At 41.8% G+C, this 23,831-nt stretch overlaps 1 protein-coding gene across 3 annotated transcripts in view; it reads left to right on the plus strand.

Moving 5' to 3' along the window:
* TTLL5 (tubulin tyrosine ligase like 5) overlaps nt 1–23,831 on the plus strand; it is a 140,805-nt gene that overhangs the window by 93,141 nt on the left and 23,833 nt on the right. For all 3 annotated transcript variants that reach the window (XR_012633888.1, XM_074909988.1, XM_074909990.1), the window contains 2 exons: nt 15,029–15,206; nt 23,110–23,330. Coding sequence is in view for 2 of the 3 variants with exons in the window: in XM_074909988.1 (XP_074766089.1) it covers nt 15,029–15,206; nt 23,110–23,330 (399 nt within the window). In the remaining variant the exon portion in view is untranslated. The remainder of the gene's footprint in view (nt 1–15,028; nt 15,207–23,109; nt 23,331–23,831) is intronic.

The following is a 23,831-nucleotide window of genomic DNA, read 5'->3' on the forward strand; positions in this document are numbered from 1 at the left end:
TTCACAGACTTTTCTGTCCACACTGAAGGAGAAGACATCACAAATATGGGTGCCTGTTTAAATGGACAAAACCTAAAAGCTTCTTTTTAGGTGCTGCAAATAAAACCAGTGCTTACAGTCTCTACCTCATAGCCTGCAGTTGTAAGCACAAATCTCATGTAAAAAGAACTTTAAGCTCTTAAGTGATCCAAGTAAGTTTTGTGCAACTTGAGCATCTTTAGCAGACAGGGTCTGACAGAGAGGGATCTTTCAACAAATCCTAGACAAGTCTGGGAATTGCCTTTTAGAGTGTGCCAGCTCTTTGTACTGCTCAGTATTATTATCTGAACATCCTTTTACTCATCTTCCTCTAATGACAGACTTTGTCTGTCATCAGTTTTAGCAGTTTCTTGGAGAAGGATCTTGTCACTGCAGTTTATTGAGGTATAAGCCTGGGCCTTTTCTGTAGTTTCAGAGGTGTAATCACAAATTCCCCATTCTCTGTGCTTAATTGTGGTCTGTCAGCTGGTCTGCTTGGTCAGCACATGTGTCGCTGCCTGCTGGGGAAAGAGGGAGACAACTGAGTTGGGGCTCTCCCACAATTTTCCACTCCACCACCTGCTTTGGAAGTGGCTGTAGAACTGCCAAACATGCTGAAGTGGTTAAGTGTACCAGCTCCTAAAGAAGCTGAAGGGGAGGAGTGGTTTTTGCCTGATGGGTTTTCAAAGGGAACTGAGACTTTGAAGTTCTGTTTTAGCAGCTGCCAGGTATGCTGCCTCAGCCCTCTGTAGCACTTTTGCCCCCAGCCTTCATGCATTGCATTCTTTACAGTGCCAGGATGGAGAGAGGGAAGTAAAAGAAAATTAATTAAACCAAGAGTGTGGTCATTAACAATAGTGTTGCTTTATTATATTTTACTCTTTGAGTTACAGTGCCTTGTGCCATGTGTCAGTGAAGCACCTTGCACTTGCTTGGGCCTATTAGAGTAAATAACTTACTTCACTTCCATTTTCTTTGTCTTTCTAATTACTGCTTCCTTACCTCTCTTCTGTTTCATGTGCCCTCTCAAAATAATCATAGTAATTTTAATCTTTTGTCCTGTAATGGCTGCATAAAATAGGCAGAGATTTACGTCTATGATGCCCCATAATTCCTTGCTGAGACCAGAGGGACCAGATCATCTTTCCAATAAGGGAAGAGAGAGACAGAGAAATGTGTGGCTAAACTAAGGCTTCTTATAAAGCCTCTGTTAAAGCAAGAATGGGCAGCACTCACTGCTGTATCTGCTGGAGGCAGTTAGCTGGGAGCTTCCCCTTTACTCACGAAATTCTCTACCAGAAACAAGATGCTGTAACTCGGTTTATTCCACTGAATATTGAACTTCTTTATGATAATGTGAACTCCTCTGATTTTTCTTGTTGAAACATTGGATTACTGGAAATGCTGCAGGCTGAGCTCTGTTTTCAGGTGAAGAGGTAGACAGATCCCAATAGGAGGTGGGAATTTATGGAGCAACATTAGGAGTGGAATGGGGACTGTATTCTGTATAGCTTAAAACAAAAGACCAGCAAAGAGGCCAAAATTGTTGTAAACTGAAATAGTATCTTCTGGCAAGGCAACATGTTTCTGTGGTATTAATCCTTGGAGGACAAAGTGCCAAAAAATGGGGAGATTCTTGCTCTGCAGTACTTGAAGAGCTTGCTTTTCCAGGTAAAGCTCTATAAAAATAGAAGTCTTTACACCCTTTTCTTGCAGTTCTTTCTAATTCAGTCCTGGTATGTCATTACCAGTTTCTGGAGGCAATGGAGGGGAACAGATGCATAGGGAGTTTTGGGAAGGGGCACACTGGGGTTTTTTTGTTCCAGTGCTGGCTATAGATTTTTTCTAAAATATTTTCTCTTTTGGTATTAAAAATTGAGAACTTGTAATTCAAAATTGAACCTGCCATTCTGCTCTGAAGTTATTTTTCAGGCTGCATTTTTCTATCAACAAAATACAGCCAATTTTTTTGAAATATACATTGGGGTTTTGTAGGGTTTTTTTTAGGGAAAATTATTTTCTGAAAAGTAGTTTCCTGCAAGTTAGGTATCTCTGGAGGATTCTTAGAAGGAACGCAACAGACCTGGAAAGCTTCTGTCCATTTTACCTTGAGAAGAGCATTGCTAGGAATTTGTGCTGCCTTGATTGAAATAAACACTTCCAGAAAGTATCTCCCATTACGTCTAAGGAAGTTGGGTGACCAGTGGAGTGGGGGAAGAACTTACCTTTTATAGTACAAATACAGCGTTGTATGGCCGTCATGAGTCTTGCAGGTATTGTAAAACAGCTAGCACCGCAATCCTGGGATTACTTTGGTGCCAATGTGCTATGCTGCTCATAGAATGGCTGAAAGTCTGTATGTCACTGTGTGTAGTACCTACCTGTGGTGTCTGTATCAGTAGCCCTTTCTCTTTTTTTCCTGCAATGTGTGTGATAGGATGGTCTTGTCTATGCAGCATATACAGTTACTGGGTCAGCTTCTGCAATATGAAATAACTCATGCTCTTTGTCAATCTGAGCATGTTTCACCGCTGTCCTCCAATTATATTTTATGTAATCGCTTTGTTATAGACTTGTAAAAGTGTGTGCTAACACAGACAGTCACCTCTTCCTATTCTTTCTCTAACCCAGTGTTAAATGTTTTGGGAGCCACAGGAGGTGAGTTAATCTTTGTACAGGAGGTGGAGGTAAAAGATTTTATCCCTTAACTCCAGCATAAACAGAACTGCAAAAGGAACCCAAGGAGGAAAAATGTTCTGTTTAACGGGTGGAAGATCATTCTCAAATCCAGTCTATTTATGTCATACCTTGTTACCTTATCTAAATCCACTTCAGGGTCAAGGAGAGCAGAAACTACATACGAAATCAAGTTTATAACATGGCAAAGATAAGAATCCTAGAGGTGCCTCTTTGGCCAGCTTATAAATTCCACTGGACTTAGGGGACTCTTTAAATCTATCTTCTTTTTGTTGGGAAACTCCTTTAACTTTGTTACATTGGAGCTAGGTTGATAAATTTCAGTTGTTTAAGGGAAGAGGTCTCCTGAGGACCTTTACTCTGCCCTTTCATCAGTGCTTGGGGAATTATCCAAAACCAGGAGGCTGTTAACCACAAGCACACAGCCTCACAGCAAGGACCCAGAGAAGTGACCTTTAGTCCTTGTTTTGTATTTTTTTTTCTTATTTTACTGTATTTCAGCAGCTAGATGTTATACAGCTTTAGTTGTGTTACTGAATAGTAGCAGCAGATGCATTTTGCTGGTGCCATGCTGCTACTCTACCTCTTTTATCTGGAGCATTTTTCCTAATACAATTGTAGCCCAGCTAGCTTTCAGGTGACACCTTCCACATTCCCTGTTTAGGTGAATTTGTACATCTTTTGCTCTGGAAGTTCAGAACAGATTCTGGCCTTCCCTTTATGTATCTAGATTATAAATGTAGAATTGTTGCTTCTTTTGTGAAGTTCTGTTATTTGGCTATAATTATTGGCCTTGAAACTTACAGGCATGATGTCAGGGAACTGTATACTTCAGCATACTTTATCCCCACAGACAGACCATCTAAGCTGTCAGATTTACCAAGTCTTCTCTAAGAGTCACTCATCAGAGGATCTTTATCTACCACACAACCTGGATGTCAAGCAAAGTTGATTGCTTTCATGAATGTCAGTGCAAGTTTTGTGGAATCTAGAGGCTTGTCAAGTTCTTTAGAGGTTTCTTAATGTACTTGATGTTTAGTATTTAGACACCAAAACACCTGAAGTTGGGAGCATACGACATCTCTACTCCAGGGTCATACAGCACAACTAAAAAAGTCATTTTGGCCTCAAATGGTGTAAGACCTGGACAGCAGAACCCTGGAGGAACCGTTAAGGCCCTGTAGTGTAACGCTATCCTGTGCTATGTCTTTTGGGAGGCCGATGGTGGCAGGGACATTTAGCTCTGGGCAGGGGCAGAGTGCTTTGAGTACTCTCTCCCATCTCATGAATCCTAACCATACAAAACTCAACAGCCTGTTTTTTGTTTGTTTGTTTGTTCTTCTCAAGTGCTCTAGATTTCACCAGTTTAGCCCAACTGTAACTTTTCACTTGCCTCTTGAGATTCGAACGAAGAGCCTGAGCTGCTTTCTTCATTCCCCATTCTCTTACTCAGTGGGATCTTGCAGCTAGCTACTGCTTGAGTACATATACCAGAGAGCACCACACTCTGGGAAAGCCTACACAGGAGGAAACTTAATGGAAAATATTAAGGAGAAAAAAATGTGTTTGATGGACTTTTAATATAAAAAGGAGGGGAAAAAAGAAAAGAAAAGGGGGAGGGGGAGATTTATTCACTGTAATAGGAACCAAATGTTGGCTGGGACAGCAGCTGCACTCTCACTCTTTCCCTGTAAACTGTGTGAGCGGCTTTTCAAAGGAGGCATTACAGGGTGCAGGGCTAACTTACTGGTCCCGACTTAACCCTTGCCTCCCTGGAGAGAGGTAGGGAATGTGGGTTCCCAGGAGATGTTAGTGACTTTAATTACAAACCCAGGTGTAAGCATATTCTAGACAGATAGCGGTGCCCATTTACTGATTTCATCCTCATATGCTACTGCTGCTATTGACCCATAAAATGCAAAAATATGCTTGGATAAAGCAATAAAAATGTCTAGGAATAAATAGAGCCTATCAGTCTTTTCCAGTTTGGTGTTCAATGGACTTGTTTACACTGGTAGAGGAAAAGTAGGAGGATGTCAGTACAAGTCACGTTTTGTGTGGATCCACTTGATTCATGCTAGGATTTTACAGTGGAGCCTCTTCAGCAAGGAATACCTTTCCCATCTCTAAGTGGTGCAAAATTGCATCTAAGTTTCTGGTACTTAAATTCTGTAGAGTGTGTATATTCACCCCAGAAACTGCCCAGACTAGGACAAGTGATCAAATTTAAGGTGGCACTTAACACATTGTCTAAATCTGAATGACATATCTTAAATCGAAGCTAGACAGTACAGTGAAGTAACTTCACTCAGACTCCACCTGCTCTGTCTGAACATTAATTAATTCTTTAAAATTGGGGGGGACACATGTGATGACACAGTTCAGGCAGTTACATGTCAGATTTAAGCAGGTAATCTTCTCTAGGACTTCCTTATGAGAGCAAAATGATACCAGGTTTCTGTGTTAGCCTTACTGTATTTATGTCTTGCTGTTAAAATATTTTTGCAGGCTCTGACTGTGTTTGCAGGTGTGGAAGTATGTGCAGGAAACATGAAGCCAGAACCACCTACCACTCAGTAAAGCTCACCCCTGTGCTTGCACTAATTAAGAGTAGAAAGGCTATGTGCTTTTGTTAATCTAGATCACATGGAGGAGATATGCTCAGTTGCCTTCATGGCTTCTCCAGTGACCTGATGAGCCACAATAGGATGAAGGCATTGAACTTTGCAGCCAGCTGGCTGTTAGTTTTCTTCTTAGTTTAGCCTTTCTACTAGTGAATTTCAAAGCTGCCATGTGTAAAGAGAAGAAAAAAATACAGTATTGTTTACCTGCCAAGTATTCCCCAGATCAGAGAGACTGACAGTATTTTGTAACTGGCTTGGAGTCAAGGATGCTACTGTGGCCCAACAAAAGTTTGCTCCACTGAAGGGTAAATATTTCATTTCATTTGCTAAGGCTGGCAAGTTTAGTGTTCCTGAAAGTAAGAGGCTGATAACACCAGCTAAATCCAGAAAGAGTTGAGGTAGATTAGGCCTTGCCTGCAGAGGTTTTCCAGTGCTCCATAATCTCAACCCACCCTTCCCCAGCTAGGCTGTCACAAGGCTGTTTCAATGCACCTCATTTCTAACCTGCTACGCTCATGACCTTGCCTGTATACAGAGACCCAGGAACTAAAATGCACTTAATTCCTGACTGCAGTAGAACTGAGTAGGCACTATGTTGCCTTTGTTATAAGAAAATAATTTTTCTCCAAAACACAGGTTTCTTATTGGCAGGCAATTTTCAGGAGCCAGGGATCAGGAAATAATATAGTACATGCAGAATAAAGTGAAGGAGCAAGAAGGCAGTGGGCTTTCCCTGTATAGTTATTGTGCATGCACATCTGGAAAAATCTGCTCAGTTTTGAGTGCTTGCCTGGCCCTAAATACTGATAAAGTGGAAAAAGTTCAGAGAACAGCAGTATACAATCACAGGCCAGAAGGGACTGAGTTGAAGAAAAAGATGAAGGGAGTTAAGCATGCCAAGACTGGCTAAGCTTGAAGGAGGCATAGCTCTAGTAGTGAAGGTTTAGACCTGAAATAAGACGAAGGTTGTGCAATAAAACAGAGAAAATATAAGTTTAATTGGGAATCTCAGGGAAAATTCTTGACACTAAATGTGTACCTGCTTGTGGAGTTGTGCAGCTGAGAGTGCAGCACATGGACTCCTCCAGCCACTGAACCATGCACTAATCTTGCACAAGGAGATGAGTTGGATGATTTTGCTCACATCTTTGTTTTTGAATAAAATTCTTGTAACAGCATCAACTCTCTCAGTTGAAACGGGGAATTGTGAGAATAGCAGAGGGGGACTCCTGACATTTGCTAGTAATTATGCACATTAAAATGTCCTGGGATGCTTGAATTGTGCCTCTGGTAGCTATTACAGTTAACCTGTGAATGGATCTAGTTAAGTCCACAGAACTTTTCATGTTCTTTGGCTAAACCCACTCAGTACCAAGGCTTTTCACATGGACCTTGTACATCTTCTGTTGTCTAATGGCACAAAGATACTGAAAATAAGAGCCTCTTGGGTAGGTAGAAGTAGCTTGAGCTGCTGGTAAAGTGTGGAGCTGAAGAACTAAAGCTGAAACTATTAAAAGATGCCTGCATCTGTGCCTCATCACTAAGAAGGGAAAGTTTTGATTGATGGCCTGGGACAAAGTCTCCTACATCTCCGCAACACCGTCACCATGCAAGATCGTATTTGTTGCTTTGAACTGGATTTGAACCCAAATGCAGCTTCACATGTTTATTGTGCCAATGAAGACTTGACAGGCTGCTCATTAACTTTAAAAGCTTTTCCTTGGCTTCTTTTGCAGAACTCAAAAGCAGATTGCAGGCCAGGTGATGGTATCCTCATTTTATACAGGCCAGCTGCTTCCTGCCTCTTCCCTGTCTCCAAGTACCTGCACGGTGGCGAGTTCTGGACAGCTCCCTGTGCCTCAGAAGTTCTCCAAAGTCACAGGCAGAGCTCTTTTATGAATATTAAAAATGCTTAGTTTGCCCCTGTTTTTTTGGAAATCTACCTTTCTTTACCTTTGTAACACAGCTGTTACTGCTGCATGTTTTAGGGACTTGCATGTTCTAGCAATCAGAGCTACAGACTGTGCTAAAATGCAGACTCTTGCTGACTAAACTGGACCAAAGTCAGTCTTTTGTAGACACTCCTGATAACAGCAGAGGCCAGGAGTAAACCATTTTCAAAGACCTGTTGCTCTGTTTTTAAATTTTTAATTTATTGCTTTTGAAGCTGAGGGGAGGGAAAGAGGGAGAAAAGACAAAGACAGGCCTTGAGGCAAGCGGCGCTGTGAGAGGCCCAACAGTCCTGCATCCCAGCCAGGCCCCCAGCGTCCTGGGCTTTGTCCCATTATGTTTATCATTGCTCCATAGCCAGCCCCAATCTAGGGCCTATTGTTAGGGATGGAAGAAGCATGTAGTGTGCCAAAGAAAATGTTCTGTGTTTTTCTGAGTGCCTGCACATAAGTCAGCAGGATGCTGGGAGCTGCCACACTAGACAGAATCATTGGTTACTATGCCAGCTACTTTCTAGCAGCTGTTGCCCACCAAGGCTTTGTACTGAAAGCTTGCTGGACTTGTCATACCACCTGAATCCCCTGTGGGAAAGAAACTACTGCCCAAGATTGTCTTGCATTCCATGGCAAGGTGGGAGCACTGATTTATAAATGTACTATGTTCCCTTATTGCCAGCAATGTCCCTTGCTGATGCTTAGCTTCAGCCTTTACAGGAAAGGATGCAAAATACTGTCATTGTCAGCTTGTTTCCTTGCTTAAAAGGAGGATAATTCTTTTCTCAGTTTGCTAGACCTCCAGCTATACTGATGCCTGCTGTGATCCTATCAGTTCTCACAAACTAACCAGCATTAAACATAGAGGAATATTCTTCATTTTCAGAATTAATTTGAGCTTAATTTGCATTGCCTTTCAATGGGATATAGGCACTTCTCAAATGTTTCAAAAGTGCTTGCTTAGTAAGTGATATATGGAGAACACCAGTATACTTCATGAATTAGTATTGTTGCCTGCCACACAGGAGCTGGTGTCAAGCAAGTGCCCGGCTGTGCCATTGGAAGAAGGCTTCAGTTGAAATATAAATGAAAACTCTATGTGTAGTATTTATGATACTTAAATATTCTTAAATTTTTGGAGGGAACATTGGAAGCTTTAAACCCAATTTATATTCAAATTGTACATTAAGAAATTATATTCTGAATCCCTTCTACTTCTGCATTGCCTTCCTTTTCCCTGATTATTTCCTTGTAGTTTCACTTTAGTAAAGATTTTTCTTTGCCCTGTTCTCTGCTGCTGTCTTTTATTGTCCAGTACTAGTCATTCCAGCAGTGGTAGTGTTGTACTAGACCGTGCTTTGTCAGATGTTTGAATGAGTTATTAAGGAATGGTGGATGTTAGGAGAAGTGTGTGCTGTCATTAATAGTTACCAATGTCATTCTTTTAGTACAGACTTGCTGTAGTCTGTAGATACTTCTTTGTAACTAGGAGATTCTTACTGAGTGGTGTTCTGTGCTCTGCTCTTGTCTACAGCTTCAGGCCTTGGTATTCCCTTCAAATCTGTTTGAAGTAGAAACTGAAGCCAGTTCTCTCCTTTCTTGTAAGAGCTGATAACCACATCCCTTCTGTAAGGAGGCTGGATTTCATTAAGACTATTTTTTTCTGTAGTCAATGAACAAATGTATTAGTATTTTATTGGTTTTTAGTATCTTAGTACACTAACATTAGTTCCTAGCACAGATGTAGATAGTTGATTGCATAAGGGTTGCTTACATCGGAAAAGAGCTATTGAATTGGAAAAGAGAACTAGAGCAGAAAGGGAATTTGGAACCAGAAAACTTGGAGATGAGTGCGCAGTGTTCTAGCACTCTTAGGCTGGGTTGTGATTGTAATAGCAAGATTATGCTGAGATCTGTTGAAATTGCTGTCAGAAGCAAACCTCCTTGTGATGCAAAAAGCTGCAGCAGAGAGGTCTTATGCTGTCATTGAAGAGGAAGCGGGAATTCTGGCCCAGACTTTATGAAAACTACAGTTGAAAGAAAGGAACACAGTGGGTTTCTTGCCAAAAATACTGAGTAGCCCTAAAAGCTGCTGGAAGGACAGAATCTTCCTTACAAAGGATGGGCCATAATGCCAAGCCTGAGATTTCCTGTACATAGTGAAGGTCTGAATCCTGGCCAGGTCTCTACACTAAGCAACTCATAAATAATCCTGAGCAAGCTGTGAGAAGATTGCTCACAACCAGCCTAGCTGACAGAATGAAACCAAATCTCTTCTGGTGGCACAGGCAGGAATTTCTATTTCCCATTTGTGTGTGTGTGTGTGCATCTATGCCTATATCTGTTGTCTGTACCTGTGAGCAAATGAATATTCAGTCAATCATTAGTGTTCAAGCAATAATCCTAAATTGAAAACAAGCAGGTCTGAGTACTGACTCTGCAATCCTCATTTCCACTGGGGGTGTGGGGTTTTTCCTGGTTATTTTTGTCTTTGCCTAGAACGGTGTAAGTTGTGAAAAAACTTTTCCTTCAGTTTGGGGTATTTATATAGTCTCTCTACCACTGATTGCTATAGTATCTATTAAGGTGTGAGATCCTCTACAGTTTTTTTCCAGCCTTCTTTACTGTTCTGAGCCTGTTGCAGAATTCCTTAAGCAAGAAGGGATAACTTCAGGAAGGGTGAAAAGGTGCTGTCATGCTTTGATAAGTCATCTGACAGGCAGACTGAGAGAAAGAGCTGCACCAGGATATATTCCTGTGAGCATGGCAAACAGACTGTGAGCTGGAGCATGTCTCTGGTAGCAGCATATTGAGTGTCAGACCCTAAGCTCTGTTCTCCTGTACTAGGGCAAGTTTTGCCTTAGATGTAATACCAGCAACTTAATAACATGTTATATGGGAACTTTCCAAAACTGCAGGTGAAACATCTCTCTATGAAAGTGATCTGAAGACTTGCAAATATGCAGGCTTTCTGATATCAAATATTTCATGCTTATATTATAAAAGGTTAAAGTTATGTATGATGAATTTATATTGATGTCCATCTATAAAAAAGCAAACCCCATGGAAGCTTACAGAAACATATTCAATACAGAAGGATTCTGCAGGCCACGAGAGTAAAATCTACTCACAAGCAACAGTGTTTTCAGTCTATCATCTAGAAAAAAAGTAAGTGCTGTTGTGCATTGTGTGGAGAGAAGGTATTGGAACTGCAGGGAGTTGTATACAAGACTGTCCATGCTGCAAAACATTAGCCAAAGCTTTTGTGGTTTGGTTTGGTTTTTTAAACTTGGTTCTTCCTAAAGATTTAGTAACATAGTTTGAACAATGTTTTCCTGAGTAGTTTAAACCAAGCTTATCTGGGCAATATTATATCCTAAATAATTTATTTTGGGCTATAAATCATATATTCATTAAAACAGAAAAGGTGGATTAAAACAGGTTAGAAACCAAATGAAAGCATTTGAGGGTTCACTGAAGTGGACAAAGGTTGGAGCAAGACAGCAATCCCAGTATATTTTTAAAAATTGGACCATCAGTCTTCAGTATTTGTATTTCCATAATAGTTAATGCTTTGCCAGATATCTCAAAACAAAAGAAACGAGGATCAAGGAAACGATACTAAAGTTTTGCCATTCAGTTAGTGGCTCCCACAGTACTACAGACTATAGTCACTATACATCATCTCTGTGGCACAAAGCCAGTTTGGCTATCAGCAGGTCCAACTTTAGTGGAGTTTTCATTTGCATCAGTTTTATCTCCTCCATTTCAGCTTGATTTTTATGTTTTAGAACAAATCACTCAATCATTAGCTCCCCAAGCATTCTTTTGGATCGAAGGATAAATTTTATGCACTGCAGGTTCTGAGCTGGAGGTAGATATGAGAGATGTTGGAACAGACGTTAGTTTCTAGAATTAATCATGTAACTTGCATCAGTACCTTAAAGAGTGCTTGACTGAATTCTCTAACTTCTGACTGAGACTTGAGATAGGCTTAGTTTCAGATCTCTAATGCATAAACCGTACTGGTTGCATTTTCACAGACCAGATGGACTATCTGGTTCAGTGTCCTGCTCAGACAGTAGCCCATGTAAGATTCTGTGGGAAGAAGTGATATTATGGAACGGTGATACTTCCCCAGTACTCTCTGGGACTCAGTAACCAGTGATTTTCTGGCCAGGAGACAGTATCTTTGTATATAAATAGTGTTGGTGGCTATTCCTTTTGTGAGTTTGTTTAATCATTTTTGAACCCCTGTAAATTTTTGGTATCCTTAGCTTCCCATAGAAAGAAGGCATCCACAGTTTAATTATGTGTTATGAGAAAAACTACCTCCTTTTGTTTGTTTTAACCTGCCCACCTGATGACTTCATTTGGTTTTTCCTATGTCTTGTATCATGAGAGGTGAGTAATCGTTCCCTGTTCTTCTCCCTGAAGCTCATTATTTTATAGGTATTTTTCATATTTCCTTTCAGTTGTCCTTTTTCCAGGCTGAAGAGTCCCTATTTATTTAGTCATTCCTCAATATATAAGCTGTTCCATACCTTTGATCATCTGTACAGCATTTCTTTGTACTTTTTCCAGTTCTACTGTATGCTTTTGAGAAGGGAGGAGGGACGGGGGTTAGAACTATCCTCAGTATGCAAGAGATGGATGCAATTTTGGTTTATATGGTAGGATAATAGTGTTCTTGATTTTGTTCCTTATGCCTTTCCTAATAATTCCTAATACTGAGTTTGCTTTTTGAGAGTATTTTAGTGATATTTTCATAGAAAAACTATATAGATATAAGGTCTCCTTCCTGGATAGAAATAACTAGTTTAAAATCCGTCACTGTGTAAAACTAGGATTGTGTTTCCCTAGGTACACAACTTCGTAGTTATTAAATTGAATGTCATCTACCAGTTAAATGTCTGATGATTCAGTAATGTGGTTTTTTTCACACTTCTCAGTGACTTTTCTCAGCAGCAAACTTTTGTTTTTTCACTCTTTTTCACCCAGATCACTTATAAATGTTGTGAACAGCAGAGACTGTAGCACAGATTCTTGTGAGACCCCAGTGGTAATCTCCTTCCATTATCAAAACTGTCCATTTATTCTCTCTAGTTTCATGTGTTTTAATTCTAGTTCGCTCTAGTTTCATGTGTTTTAACTAGTTACAAAATCCATGAGAGGTAACCCCCTTATCCTACATTGGCTTACTTTATTTAGGAGCATTTTGAATGAACTTACCAAACTTTCTCAACTGAGTAATTGTGGTGTGAAAAAAAATTACTCTAGGCAAATAGACAAATACGGTTGTTGTTTAGTTTGAAACAGATGTACTGAAGATCATAATCTTTCAGTAGTACTGATGAGGAATTAATCAGGCTGTTACTGACCACTAACATGACTTTGATGGAGCTTCTGAATGCTCTTCAACTTTGTATCTGGTGCAGCTGATGTTTGTTTCAAGGGCTGGTCTGTAGTAACCCCCAGCTATCTCCCAAAGGGTGTATCCCAATCCCAGCACAGTCCTTTGTGCTTTTCAGCTGTCAGCATGACCTGACTTTTCTGCAGGGGTGACAGATACTCCAGCTGCTTCACATAAGGGAAAAGTCCAATGAGCTTTAACATCAGAATGGATGATGGAGTCTGTATCTAATGCAGTGGAAGGAGCAGATATTACTCTTGGGATGGTAGTTGAGTCAGGTGACAGCAACCTGCTGATAACCCATATGGTGAACTGGTGGGACTGGAGAGGAGGCAGCTGGGAGTGGTTTCAAAGATTCCTTGTGCCTTGTCATGCCCTCCTTTTAATTTAAGCTTTAAAGGAGGCACCTGGGGATGGTGCTGGGAGGCCATCAGTGCACACACACATCCATGGATCCAAAGCTGAGCAACTAACTGCAGGTAAAACCACAGTAGTAGAGGATCATGATCCCAGTAATGGGGCAGAAAGAAAGCAGATTCAGAAGAGGGAAGCAGCTCTCCTGAGGTTAACCACAAAGCCAGATTTGAACCTATACAACTTGGGTTTCAAGGCCTGCGTGCAGTCAGCAACATTTCAGTTGTCACTTTTCCAAGCACTGGTAAAAGGAGAAGAACGGAAAGGCTGAGAACCTTGTAGCAATAGGTAGCAGGGAGTGAGTCATTTATCCAGTGTTGCACTGGGGTACAGTGGAAGCAAAGGACTAAGGAAGAATGGGTGGGATCCTTGAACAGAGAAGTCTACCTACAGCCCATAACAGTAAAAGTGGTAGCGGTGCTCCAAGCAGGAGGGAGGCCCAGAGGATGCAGGGTGGAGATGTTGACAGCTGGACTCCTTTTCTGCTGTGTTGTCTTACGCCTCTGTTGCTGAGGAGCTGAGTATGGAGAGTGATCCTTTAGTGTTTAGAGTACTTTACCTCAATTTGCTTTGAAAGTGATGCATTAGGTTATTTTTGAGGGCTGGCAGGTGCCTCTGGTCTTGTTTCAGACATCCTTCTGAATATTTTAAGGGTTTGCTGTGATGATGGAGCTTGTGTAGGAAGGTGCAACATATTTAAGGGAATCTGTGACATGTGTAAAGAATCTAGGTTGTAAGTTTTGATAGGATCCTGAAGCAAAGAGATTGCAGTTAACTCCCTTGCCAAAACCATGACCCACACTCTGAACCGTGGTATGAAATGTAAAAGACACCAAGCATCTTTTACATCCCAGTTACTTATGACATGCATAGGAAATACAAGGGAAGTCTGCCCTGGGGATCCAAAGGAAATATTTGGAAGGATTGACTGAGAGAAACACGACAGAGATCAGCAGAAACTTGGAAAGCTCAGGCATTGAGGCCTGAAGGTTTTGTTAGCCAGAGTGTCAGGATTCAGTGGGTCATATGACATCTTGGCTTGTGAGCACAGGATGCCTGAGTTGCTGGGCCATTGTAGCCTCTTCAGGACACCTGGTGGTCCTGTCAGTCTGACACCTGCTCTTTGCAAAGCCCCTTGGCCTTGTGTTAGAAGTGTGTTGGTGCTGCCTTCATGCCGAGGCTTACAAACTTCAAAGCAAGCCAGGGAGCTCCTGTTGGTACTTATCATGTTGCAGGCCACAGCTGAACTCCCACTGTATAAGCCTGGGTTATAAGAGTTCCTGCCTCTTTGCAGGAAGCCTTTTCTCCTCTGGGAAAGGCTTGCGTTACTCTGATGATGACAGAAATGAGCCTATCTTCAGTCCCCTCAGGCCTTTTGGATTGTTACTGATGGAGTCAATATGTGCCCCAGTTGCAACTTCACCCCACCAGTCTTTAGCCTCTCTGTGGATATTGTACTGCATGTCTGTCTTCTATTCCACCCTCACTGCAGCATGTGTGCACTTGGTGTAAGCCTTGTGTTAGTGTATTAACAAAGTCTCTACAAATCCAAATAAATAATTATCTCATTAGTGATAGGAATCCTTAGCTCTTCTCCTGCTGCAACTCTGCCTCTCTTCAAAGCTAATCAGCCACAGACATGCTGCAGTTTAGAGGGTTTTTTTTCTCTTTTTTGTTTTCCTAAAGCATGGTGTGATGGCTAGTAATATATTTAGTCCCATCCTGGAATTCAAGAAACTCCTTAGCAAGATGGCAGTTGGCACATGTCACCTCTAGCAGGTGTTGTGCTTACTTGAGCCACTTAATACAAATTCATAGCTGGCTAAGTATTAAGGGGATTTTTAGGAAGCAGCAGTGTCTTGTAAGCAGAAGTTCTTATGTGCAGAGTGGTGAAAGCATCATGGCTTTTCTTTTCTCAGGGCTCCAGAGAATCATCTTTTTGCCTGGGAAGGAGAGATGGAGAACAGCATCTACAACAAGATGACACAGAGTCCTCTGACACATCCTAAATATCAGCTCCATTTTGCTGTGCAGCAACTTCAGCAGCAGAAACTTCAGTCACGACAGCTGTTGGAGCAAAGCCAAGCTCGGCACCAGGTAACTAAGAAAATTGCTGCCTGAGATGTAGCAGTGCTGACTGAGTCTTAGATGTGCAGAACCAACCCAGAGCCAGTACATATGGCACAACTTTTGTGAAGGAAGTAGCTCTTCAATTGGGTTGCAACAAAACTAATGTTACCTGCAGTGATTTTGATAGCATTTTGATGCTGTAGTTCCCAGTGACTTCTTCCACTGCATCAGCATCCTTTTCCATTTGGCTGCTGGTATGCCACTGTGTTCTTTTCTGCACTAGTTCAGCTTGCAGAAAAGCGCCTTAGACCCTTATAGCACCTCAGACAGCCTTAGAACTGTCTACAGTCTCCACAGTTTTTTTGTCACTTAATCTCATCACTGATGATATGTTCTTGCTTTGACTTGAGTTCTTTTTGGGTAGTGCTTCAAGCTGGGTCACTGTTGTATTTCAATGTTTCTAAACATAGGATCTTGAAATTGTATTAGCAACTGTGTCCTCTGTGGCAAACAGACCCCATCAAGGCTTCATCTTGGCTAAATTCTCCTCCTGGATGTCTTCTCATATGATGCAGTTATTGAAAGAGCAGTACATTAAGGGGACTCAAAAATTATTGAGGAGAATCTTCATTCTTTTGATGACATGTATTAATTTCTTTTAAGAGCTGTCGGTGTGCAAGAGGCATGACCACTGACCCTGATGCCAGATGCAAATTTTCTCAGCAACCCTGAAAATCTTTTTGAGGCCTTCGACATGTTTTGTTATTGCCATATTTAAGATCTTTCACTGCTTTGCATGGACCTTCTGACAGGTATATGACTCCTTTGTTACAATTGCAAGGAAAGAAGATGGGCTAAATGTCCAAGAGCTAGAGGAAATATGAAAAAGGATTTGTATTATTGATGTTCTGGATGACACGTAGATGCCAAGAGTGGACCACTGTGTCTGGAATAGCATTTCCATCCTGCCTGGGGAATTTTCCGAGGTTATGATGAGTTCACTGATGCTCATTACCTTTCTTTGTTATCATGGAGAGGCTTGTTCTTTCTTCTGGGTGATGTCCAAAAGGCTTCCCTTATAAAAAGAAGGAAATGTTTGGGTGAACAAACCTTCACTTAGAAGAAACTGGTCTCCATTAGGAAGGAGCTATTTGCTGGGCAATCTGGCAGGACTGGACTTGAACAAAACCATGAACAGAGCTAATGTGGAGGTCTGAACACCCACTTTCCCTCCTGTGAAGCAGATGAGTCACTTGGGGTCCTTGAGAATAGGTTACAGGCAAACTGCCCTCATTCTTTTCTGGGAGCCCTTCTGCCTTTGCTCCTTGCACTCCTTCTTTCAAGGCCCTTACTTAGCCATGCAGTTTCCATTCCCAAATTCCTTCACCTACAGTCTTCTTGCTCCCCCTCTGAGGAGGAGGTCTTCCTTTCATCTCCATCCAAGGGGCTCTGGGTGGGCAGCTCTGTCTGTTCGTGAGCTCAGGAAAGGACTGGAAGCTGGCTTGTGCCTGTGAGGAGGCTGGAGCTGGCCATGGGGCCTGGCTGAGCCCTCTTCTAATTGCTGACATTGAGCTGATGTTATTCTTGGCCTGGGGCAGAGCCATTACTCAGGAGTTTCTGTTAAAGTGATTCTTTGTTAAACCTCCTCTCACCCCCACAAAGTCCCCCTCCTTTCTCTCCCTCCCTTCTCCTTCTAAGCCAAGCAGTTTGGACATGCAGTATTGAGGCCATTGCCATGCCGCAGGGCTCAGGCTGCACTGAAGTTGCCATTAATGAAGAAAGGTATTTGCTGAACATGGGGGCTTTCAGACTTTCTGCAGTGAAAACCAGATCTTAATAAAATGATTGTCTCTTGGACACTTCCTCTCCCACTAGACACTCCTTCCAGTTACAGTTGCACCGATCCTCTGATGCCCCTCCCAGTCACTGCACTACCCTCATCTTTATCTGTCTGTCCTCTGATCCCTCTCTAATTTCCTGTCACTGACCTCTTCCTTCTGCTAGTTAGCGTCTCAGACTTCAGTCCCTTGAGTTGTCTTTCCAAGAACTGCCTGCTCTTTTCTGCTGCTTACATGCTCCTTGCCCTACATCTTCTCACTCACACCGCTTTGACATCCATCCCACCTTTTCCTGCTGCCATCATTCACCCTCTCTTTTTCCCCACAGTTGATGTAACTTATTCTAGCCTGCGTGGCTTTACCACATTTCCTAATCTCTGTCACCTAAGCCTCTTATCTCCCATTGCTTGCTCTTTCCCTTGTGTTCCTTCACACATACTGAGATCTGCTCCATCCTTTGTTGTCTTGCCTGCTACATTCAAGTTTCTCAGCCTTCTCTCAACAGAAGAAATATCCCCCAAAATGAAAGCCTGTCATTTGAAAGAGTGTCATGACCTCTCTACTTTGGGGAATGCATACAGGATATCTTCAAGCCTGTTTCATCTGATTGTTCAAGTTCTTGTTACAGTTGGAAGGCAGGCTAGCCATTTGTCAGTAGCTGAAGTGCGTTTATTAGTATATCTCAAGGCACATCCTGAGTATGGCATGACCACACAACATGACTAGATGTCAGTCTTCCCTTCTCTCTGTGACAAGTGGACTAGTCATATGTACATGGATAGCATGTGAACAAGTAACAGAAGCACCATGATTAACACAGGCAAATACTTCTGCCTGTACATTAAGCAGCCTGATATGTTGGAGATGAGATGGATGTGTTGGAAAGCATGGAAATTCTTAGTCAAGTATTTGTGTAATAGGAATACTCCCATCTGCCATGCAGTGCAGGTATCTTTTGAAGGCTTATTGTGTACCCCTTTGTGGCAGCACCTGCTCATGCTTCAGAACTTTCCAGACACTTAAGAATCATGATTTTTCCTCCAGGCATTTAAGAACTTGTGGAGTAGCAAATACTATGTAGGTGGAAGAAGAGGAATAATAAACAATTTTCACTCATTGTATGTGGAAGTTAGTTCATGCAGTGTAGTATGGTAGAAGCAGGTCTTTGATGCCAGAATAGGTACTTCATTCCCTGGACAAAAATAAAAACACCAAACTGACTGGATGAGATCCTAACAAAAAAACTGATGCAGTAACGGGGCCCAGGAACAGGGACAATACAGAGCCTGGGAAAAGAGGTAAAAAATAGATAGGGGCAGACTTTGAAAGTGGACACAAAAAGCTTAAATCTGGTAACAACAAAATCAAGGAACAAGAACTACAAAATCAACCCGGAAGATAAGAAAAACAGGCTTATAGCAGTATTTTTTTAATGTTCAAAGGAGACTTCATGTGACACATTATGACCTAGATGTTGGTATCACTGCTGCAGCTGGCAAGGCAGTTAATATACCATCATTGTTTATTCTCTAATTGTTTCCTGTACTGGAAAGATGCTATTAGCTGTTAGGGAGGTTCCTTCTTCTCTGTGTGGCTATGATCTGTCTGCTTAGCCTAGTATCTATGGGGTTTAGAGTTTTATGCCAAACATTTCACATGGGGAAGAAAGGTAAATGAAAACAAGAAAAGTACAGTTGTATAGTGGAATGGTCCCCATCAGTCCTGCTTATATCAAAAAAGCTCATGTTAAAGATGACATAAATCATGTTAATGAGTTGTGTTGTCGGTATGATCACATTTTCAATCAAAAGTTTAAGTAGATTTTTTGCTATAAAACATTGGGCTAAGTTAATCTTAAATAATTCTTCTCTCAATCATTTAAAAATGGTATGTTCTCTGAAATATTTTTCATTTTATGAAGTTCAGCAAAATTTTTTTCTTTTAATGTATGTGACCATCTCCTGAATTCCCTGCAGTTTCTTCTAGACCTGATTGGGAATGTTGAGTATTCAGAATAATATCTCTAGTATTCCTAGAACTATATTATTCCTGCCTGAGGACACAGGGCCTCTTTGAATGCAGCCTTAAACATCATTAAAGTGTTTTCTAAACTATTAGATATTGGCCTACTGTCAGATTTGCAGTCTCTCTTCCCCTCCAGTCTCTTGTTCATTCTTGTTTTGCAGCTTTCTCCCTCAGATTATTTGCCCTCTAAATGTGCTGCTATTTTTCCTGTTTGAGTCTTGTGATACTGATGAGTCAAACTCTCAGTCTAAGTAAATCAGAACAACTGTTCTGAAAGCAGTAGTCTGTGCTGATTTATACCAGCTGAAGTTTTGTCCCCATGTTTCTGATCCTGTCACTATTACTAGAATTATGGTAATGCCCAGCTGTATTAAGTATCTTTCCAATACAGCGTTATGGACCAATCCTTGCCCCAGAGAGCTCCCAGTACCGAAAGGGAGACAAAGGAGATGGCACTAAGTCAATTTATTGTAGTATATTTTAGTCTCATTTGGAAGAATTTACCAAGGAAGATATGCTTCAGGACAGTCTGTGCATATAATGAATTTGCTGCTCTTTAAATTTCTTGATGATCCCAAGGTGCTCCTCTTACTGCAGTTTAACACAGTGGCAGTTAATAGTACATTTTGAGCCTGTTCTTTATTACCACTTTGTGAATTTTCAACTCAACTGATTGTTGCATCCAAACTGATTTAACTGAATGCATTAATATGTGCTCAAAAGAATCTCCACTAAACAATTTATATGACTCCAAACATCTTCCAAGCCTTTTCATTTTCTGTATTTTTGCAATGTCATCTGAAATGCAGTTGCTTTTCTAAAAGTGGTTGTTTATATTTTGCTGGGTTTGCTTTCTTTTTTTTAAACTTAAATCCTCGTCATTGTTTATTGCTTGTAAACATCTCAGTTTCCAGCACTAGTGATTTGGAACTAGCTGCACAGATTTTTATGCAGTACATGTGTGTGTGCATCTGTCTGTTAGTTCTCACACACTGCTGAGTCTCTCATAATTTTCAGACTTACTGATCCCATTTAAACTGAGTGACTATGAGACAGAAATCTCAAAACTATGTTTCATATAAATTTCATTAAAATAAAGAACTACATAGCTGGAAAGGGGATTCAGCTACTGTTCCCATTAAGGCAAAGGTTGCAGCGTGAGGCCACTCCTAATTAGACAGCAGAAAATCAACACAAGAATGCCCCAAACCCATGAGTGGTGGAGGCATAATCTGGGGCATGCTTTATATTAGATACTGTAAGATTCAGCCCCAAGACAGATTCACAGGAAATGAGCTTCATTACCTCCTCTGGTCACAGAATGAACATGTTTTTGCTTGCAACATTTGTTCCGTTACTGTGCTAGGGATGGGTGTTAGATACAGGGATGGTAAGTGCCAGGAACATTCCTTCTGTTTTTGAAGATCATTAATGTATCTGCTTTTCTTCAAAGTACTACACTACCTCCCTGCTTTTAATCATGAGCAGTCTGAGCTCAGCTGCTACTGGCTAATACTCTTAGATGTGCATTGTCCTTACTGACAAGCTGTACATGTTGAGATTTTCTAATTAAAAAACTACTGTTTTTGTACAGATAACACTTTGTGTATGGTGTTCATGTGTAGATGTGGAAGCAAGGAGAGGTATAATCTAATGAGGCAAATATGGGATTGGGAGTCCCGATCTCTGAGCTCTCAACCTAGCTTTTCATATTGCTTCAGTCTGTGGCTTAGGGAAAATAATTTTCTCTGTCAGTGCTAACATTCTTCATGTGCAAGACAGGGTTAATGCTGTCCTACCTCCCCAGAGAATTATGCAAGAGAATTAACTCACTAGTGCTTTATATGATTTTTAGCTAAGAGGTCTCACAGCGTTCCAAGTATATTTCAGATTTATAGCCCTAAGAATTTGTCAGGTAAGCAAATGTGTCCTCAACATCAGGTTAAATCTGCCAGCCTGGGAGGTGTGGTTCAAAGTTTTTTACTTGCAGCAGCAGTAGTTGTAGGGTGCTACCTGCTTCAGGACTGTCTCTGTCGGTTTGTCTAGGCTTCTGCTCTCCCTAGACCCTGAGCCTGCAGAATCCTGAGTGATGAGGTCTGTCTCCTACTTTTTGTATATGCTGAAATCTCTTCCCAACCTCTCCTTTGTGTGGTCAGGCTCTGCTCTCTCCAGCTGCCCTCTATTTGCACAGTAGCTTCTCCTGGTTTCCTGTCCTGTCCCCATGGAGTTCACAGCAGGGCAGTATGCTTTGTAGCTGAATCCAGAAGCCTTGGTCCGTGTCAGCTTCCAGTCTCCCCATCCTTGTCTGGAAGGCAGCCAAAATCTCAGCACAGCATGGAGACAAAGGCCTTTTTGGAAGTCCGTTACCCCCAAGAAAAACATCCATGATCTTTCTTTGGGTAGGTCTCAGCCCAGCTTTTGCTGATCAGACTTTGTTAGACCATCCATGCTTGTTTCTTCGGAGTGATGGACCTCCTAGCCAATGCATGTTAACACAGTGTAGGGATTAAGACTATGCTTTGTGTACTCCAGGATCTTAGTGATTCTAGTAACAAGAAAAAGAACTTACAGGAAATGTGTAATATCAAACAGAGCACAATGAAATGTCATCCCTGAATAAGAAGGGGGTGCAGTGACTTGAGTGTCTCCATCCCAACCCCATCATGTGTTAGACTCTAAGATGCAAGAGACTAAACCAAGTTCCATTTTACTTTGTTTTGCTGAGAGGAGGTGGGCTATTTTCTACACTTCTGCACTTGTACCAACTACTTACTCAAAATCTGAAAGCTGCAAAAAATTCAAAGACTGAAAGGTAGAGCCTCAGGGAAGGGAGAGGTTAAGAAGGATTGGGAACTCAAGGGCATCTTGTCAGTGAGCTCTAGTTAGGAAACAGGCCTGTTTTGGCTCCTGCACTTCCTTTTCTCCCTAGAGCTCTGCCTGTCAGAAATGCCTTCCCACACACCACTGCCTTGCCATTTGCCAGAGAATTGCGGGGGAGAGGGGCTTTTCCTGTCTGTGTGCTGAGACTCAGCCAGCCCTCAGACTGTGGTTTTCTCTGGAGCCTGGAGCCCACTTGCTGTGGCTTTGTGTGTTTTTCACCAGAGAAGAAACTGAGGACAAATGCAGTGAAGGGCACTGCTCCCAGGGTCGTGCTGAGGTGACTGGCAAATGCCCAGCTATTCCTCTCATCTCCTATCACTGACCTCTAGCTGCCAAACTAAACGGTTACGGTATTACCTCTTTGCCCTGGGAATCTGACTGACTTCGAGGAAAGACAAGGCCGACCTCCTAGCAGGTTGTTCCTTTCTGAAAAGAGTTGAGCAGTTTGCAGAGCTCCCATAGGGAACTATTCCCCACTCCCTGCTTTGCCAGTCCACTGCTCAGTTCTCCAGTGTCTCATAGCATGCAGATTTTTTTGTTCTCTGTGATAGATCTCCTGTGTACTTACTTTCCTACCTGCTACAGGAATAGAAATATTTTCTGTTCCCTGGTATTACTGGGGATTTCCTTTTTGTCAGCTGCTGACCTAAAGTCCCTTTTTCAGAGAAGGTATCCTAGAGCCTTTCTGTTATTCTAGGCACCTACAGGGTTAGACTGAAGAACTGTCATTGTAACATCTTCCTCATAACCTTTTTCTTCCCTAGGACTGTGTCTCAGTCCCACCTCCCACACAAAGAATAATTTAACATGATAAGTGCAGAAAGTCAGTCAAAGCAATAAAACCTTTACTTCTTTGTGGATGAGAGCCCACTGCAAGGTTTGATAGTAGATAGCATTTTTTTTTTTTTAATCCAGAATAGTATCATTCTGTGGCAGTAATGATCTTGTCTGCCTTCCTAGAAGCTAGTCCCAGCTTCCAAGGGTATAAAGTTCAGCTCTAAAAACTGACTTGAACACTTAACTCTTCTTTTTATGCATGGTACTGTCCCTGGAGCCCTGGGGTTGTCTTCACCAAGCAGATGATATCCCTCACAAAAATGTCACCCACCTCCATCATCTCTCAGCAGTATCCAGAGAGGTAATCATCAATTACTATAGTTGGGTTTTTTTGTTTTGTTTTTTACCAGGATCTCTCTGCCAACTGCTCACAATCCAGCACCAGCCATATATCTATGCCATCTGGCTCTGATGCCTGCAAGACATCAGGTGCTACTTCTAGTATCCTGAAGGCAACCAGTTTTCACAAAGTGATGCCATCCCAGAGTACGTCTTCTCAGCTGGTTCCAAAGCCTCCAGCAAATCACAGGCAGGCAGTGGTCAGAAAGGTGGCAGCCCAGAGGATTTCCAAGTAAGTTTCATCTCTTCCTATCCACAACAGGGCATTGGCACTGGTTCCCTCAAGAAGGAATATCAGAGAAGAACCTGTCAACATGTGACTGACATAGATCTTTTTGGTTGTGCTATCATCCAAGATAAATCTCAGAATACCCTGAGCTGTGTGTACTGAAATAGGTGTGCACTGTGTTGCAGTTTCATGTTTCATAATGGTAAGGCAGCTAAGACTGCACCACCATACAAACCTAAGGACAGGAGAACTGCCAGACTGAATCAGAGAAGTATCTGATCCAGGGTGGGATTCAGTTACCCAAGTACAGGTTGCTAGTGACATTTTGGATGCCCAGGGCTATTCCACCTGACCTCCAGTTGCTGTTCCAGATGAGCACAAGTCTTCTGTAGGTCTTGTGTTGTATCTGCCAGTCCCATGCAGGTGTGTCAAATAACCTGAGAGTACCAAGTATGGTACTGTATATCTATGTTTAGAGACTTGGGTCACTTCTTCCATGTTTAA

Source organism: Athene noctua, chromosome 6, assembly GCF_965140245.1.
Source record: "Athene noctua chromosome 6, bAthNoc1.hap1.1, whole genome shotgun sequence".
NCBI classification, from domain to species: Eukaryota; Metazoa; Chordata; class Aves; order Strigiformes; family Strigidae; genus Athene; species Athene noctua.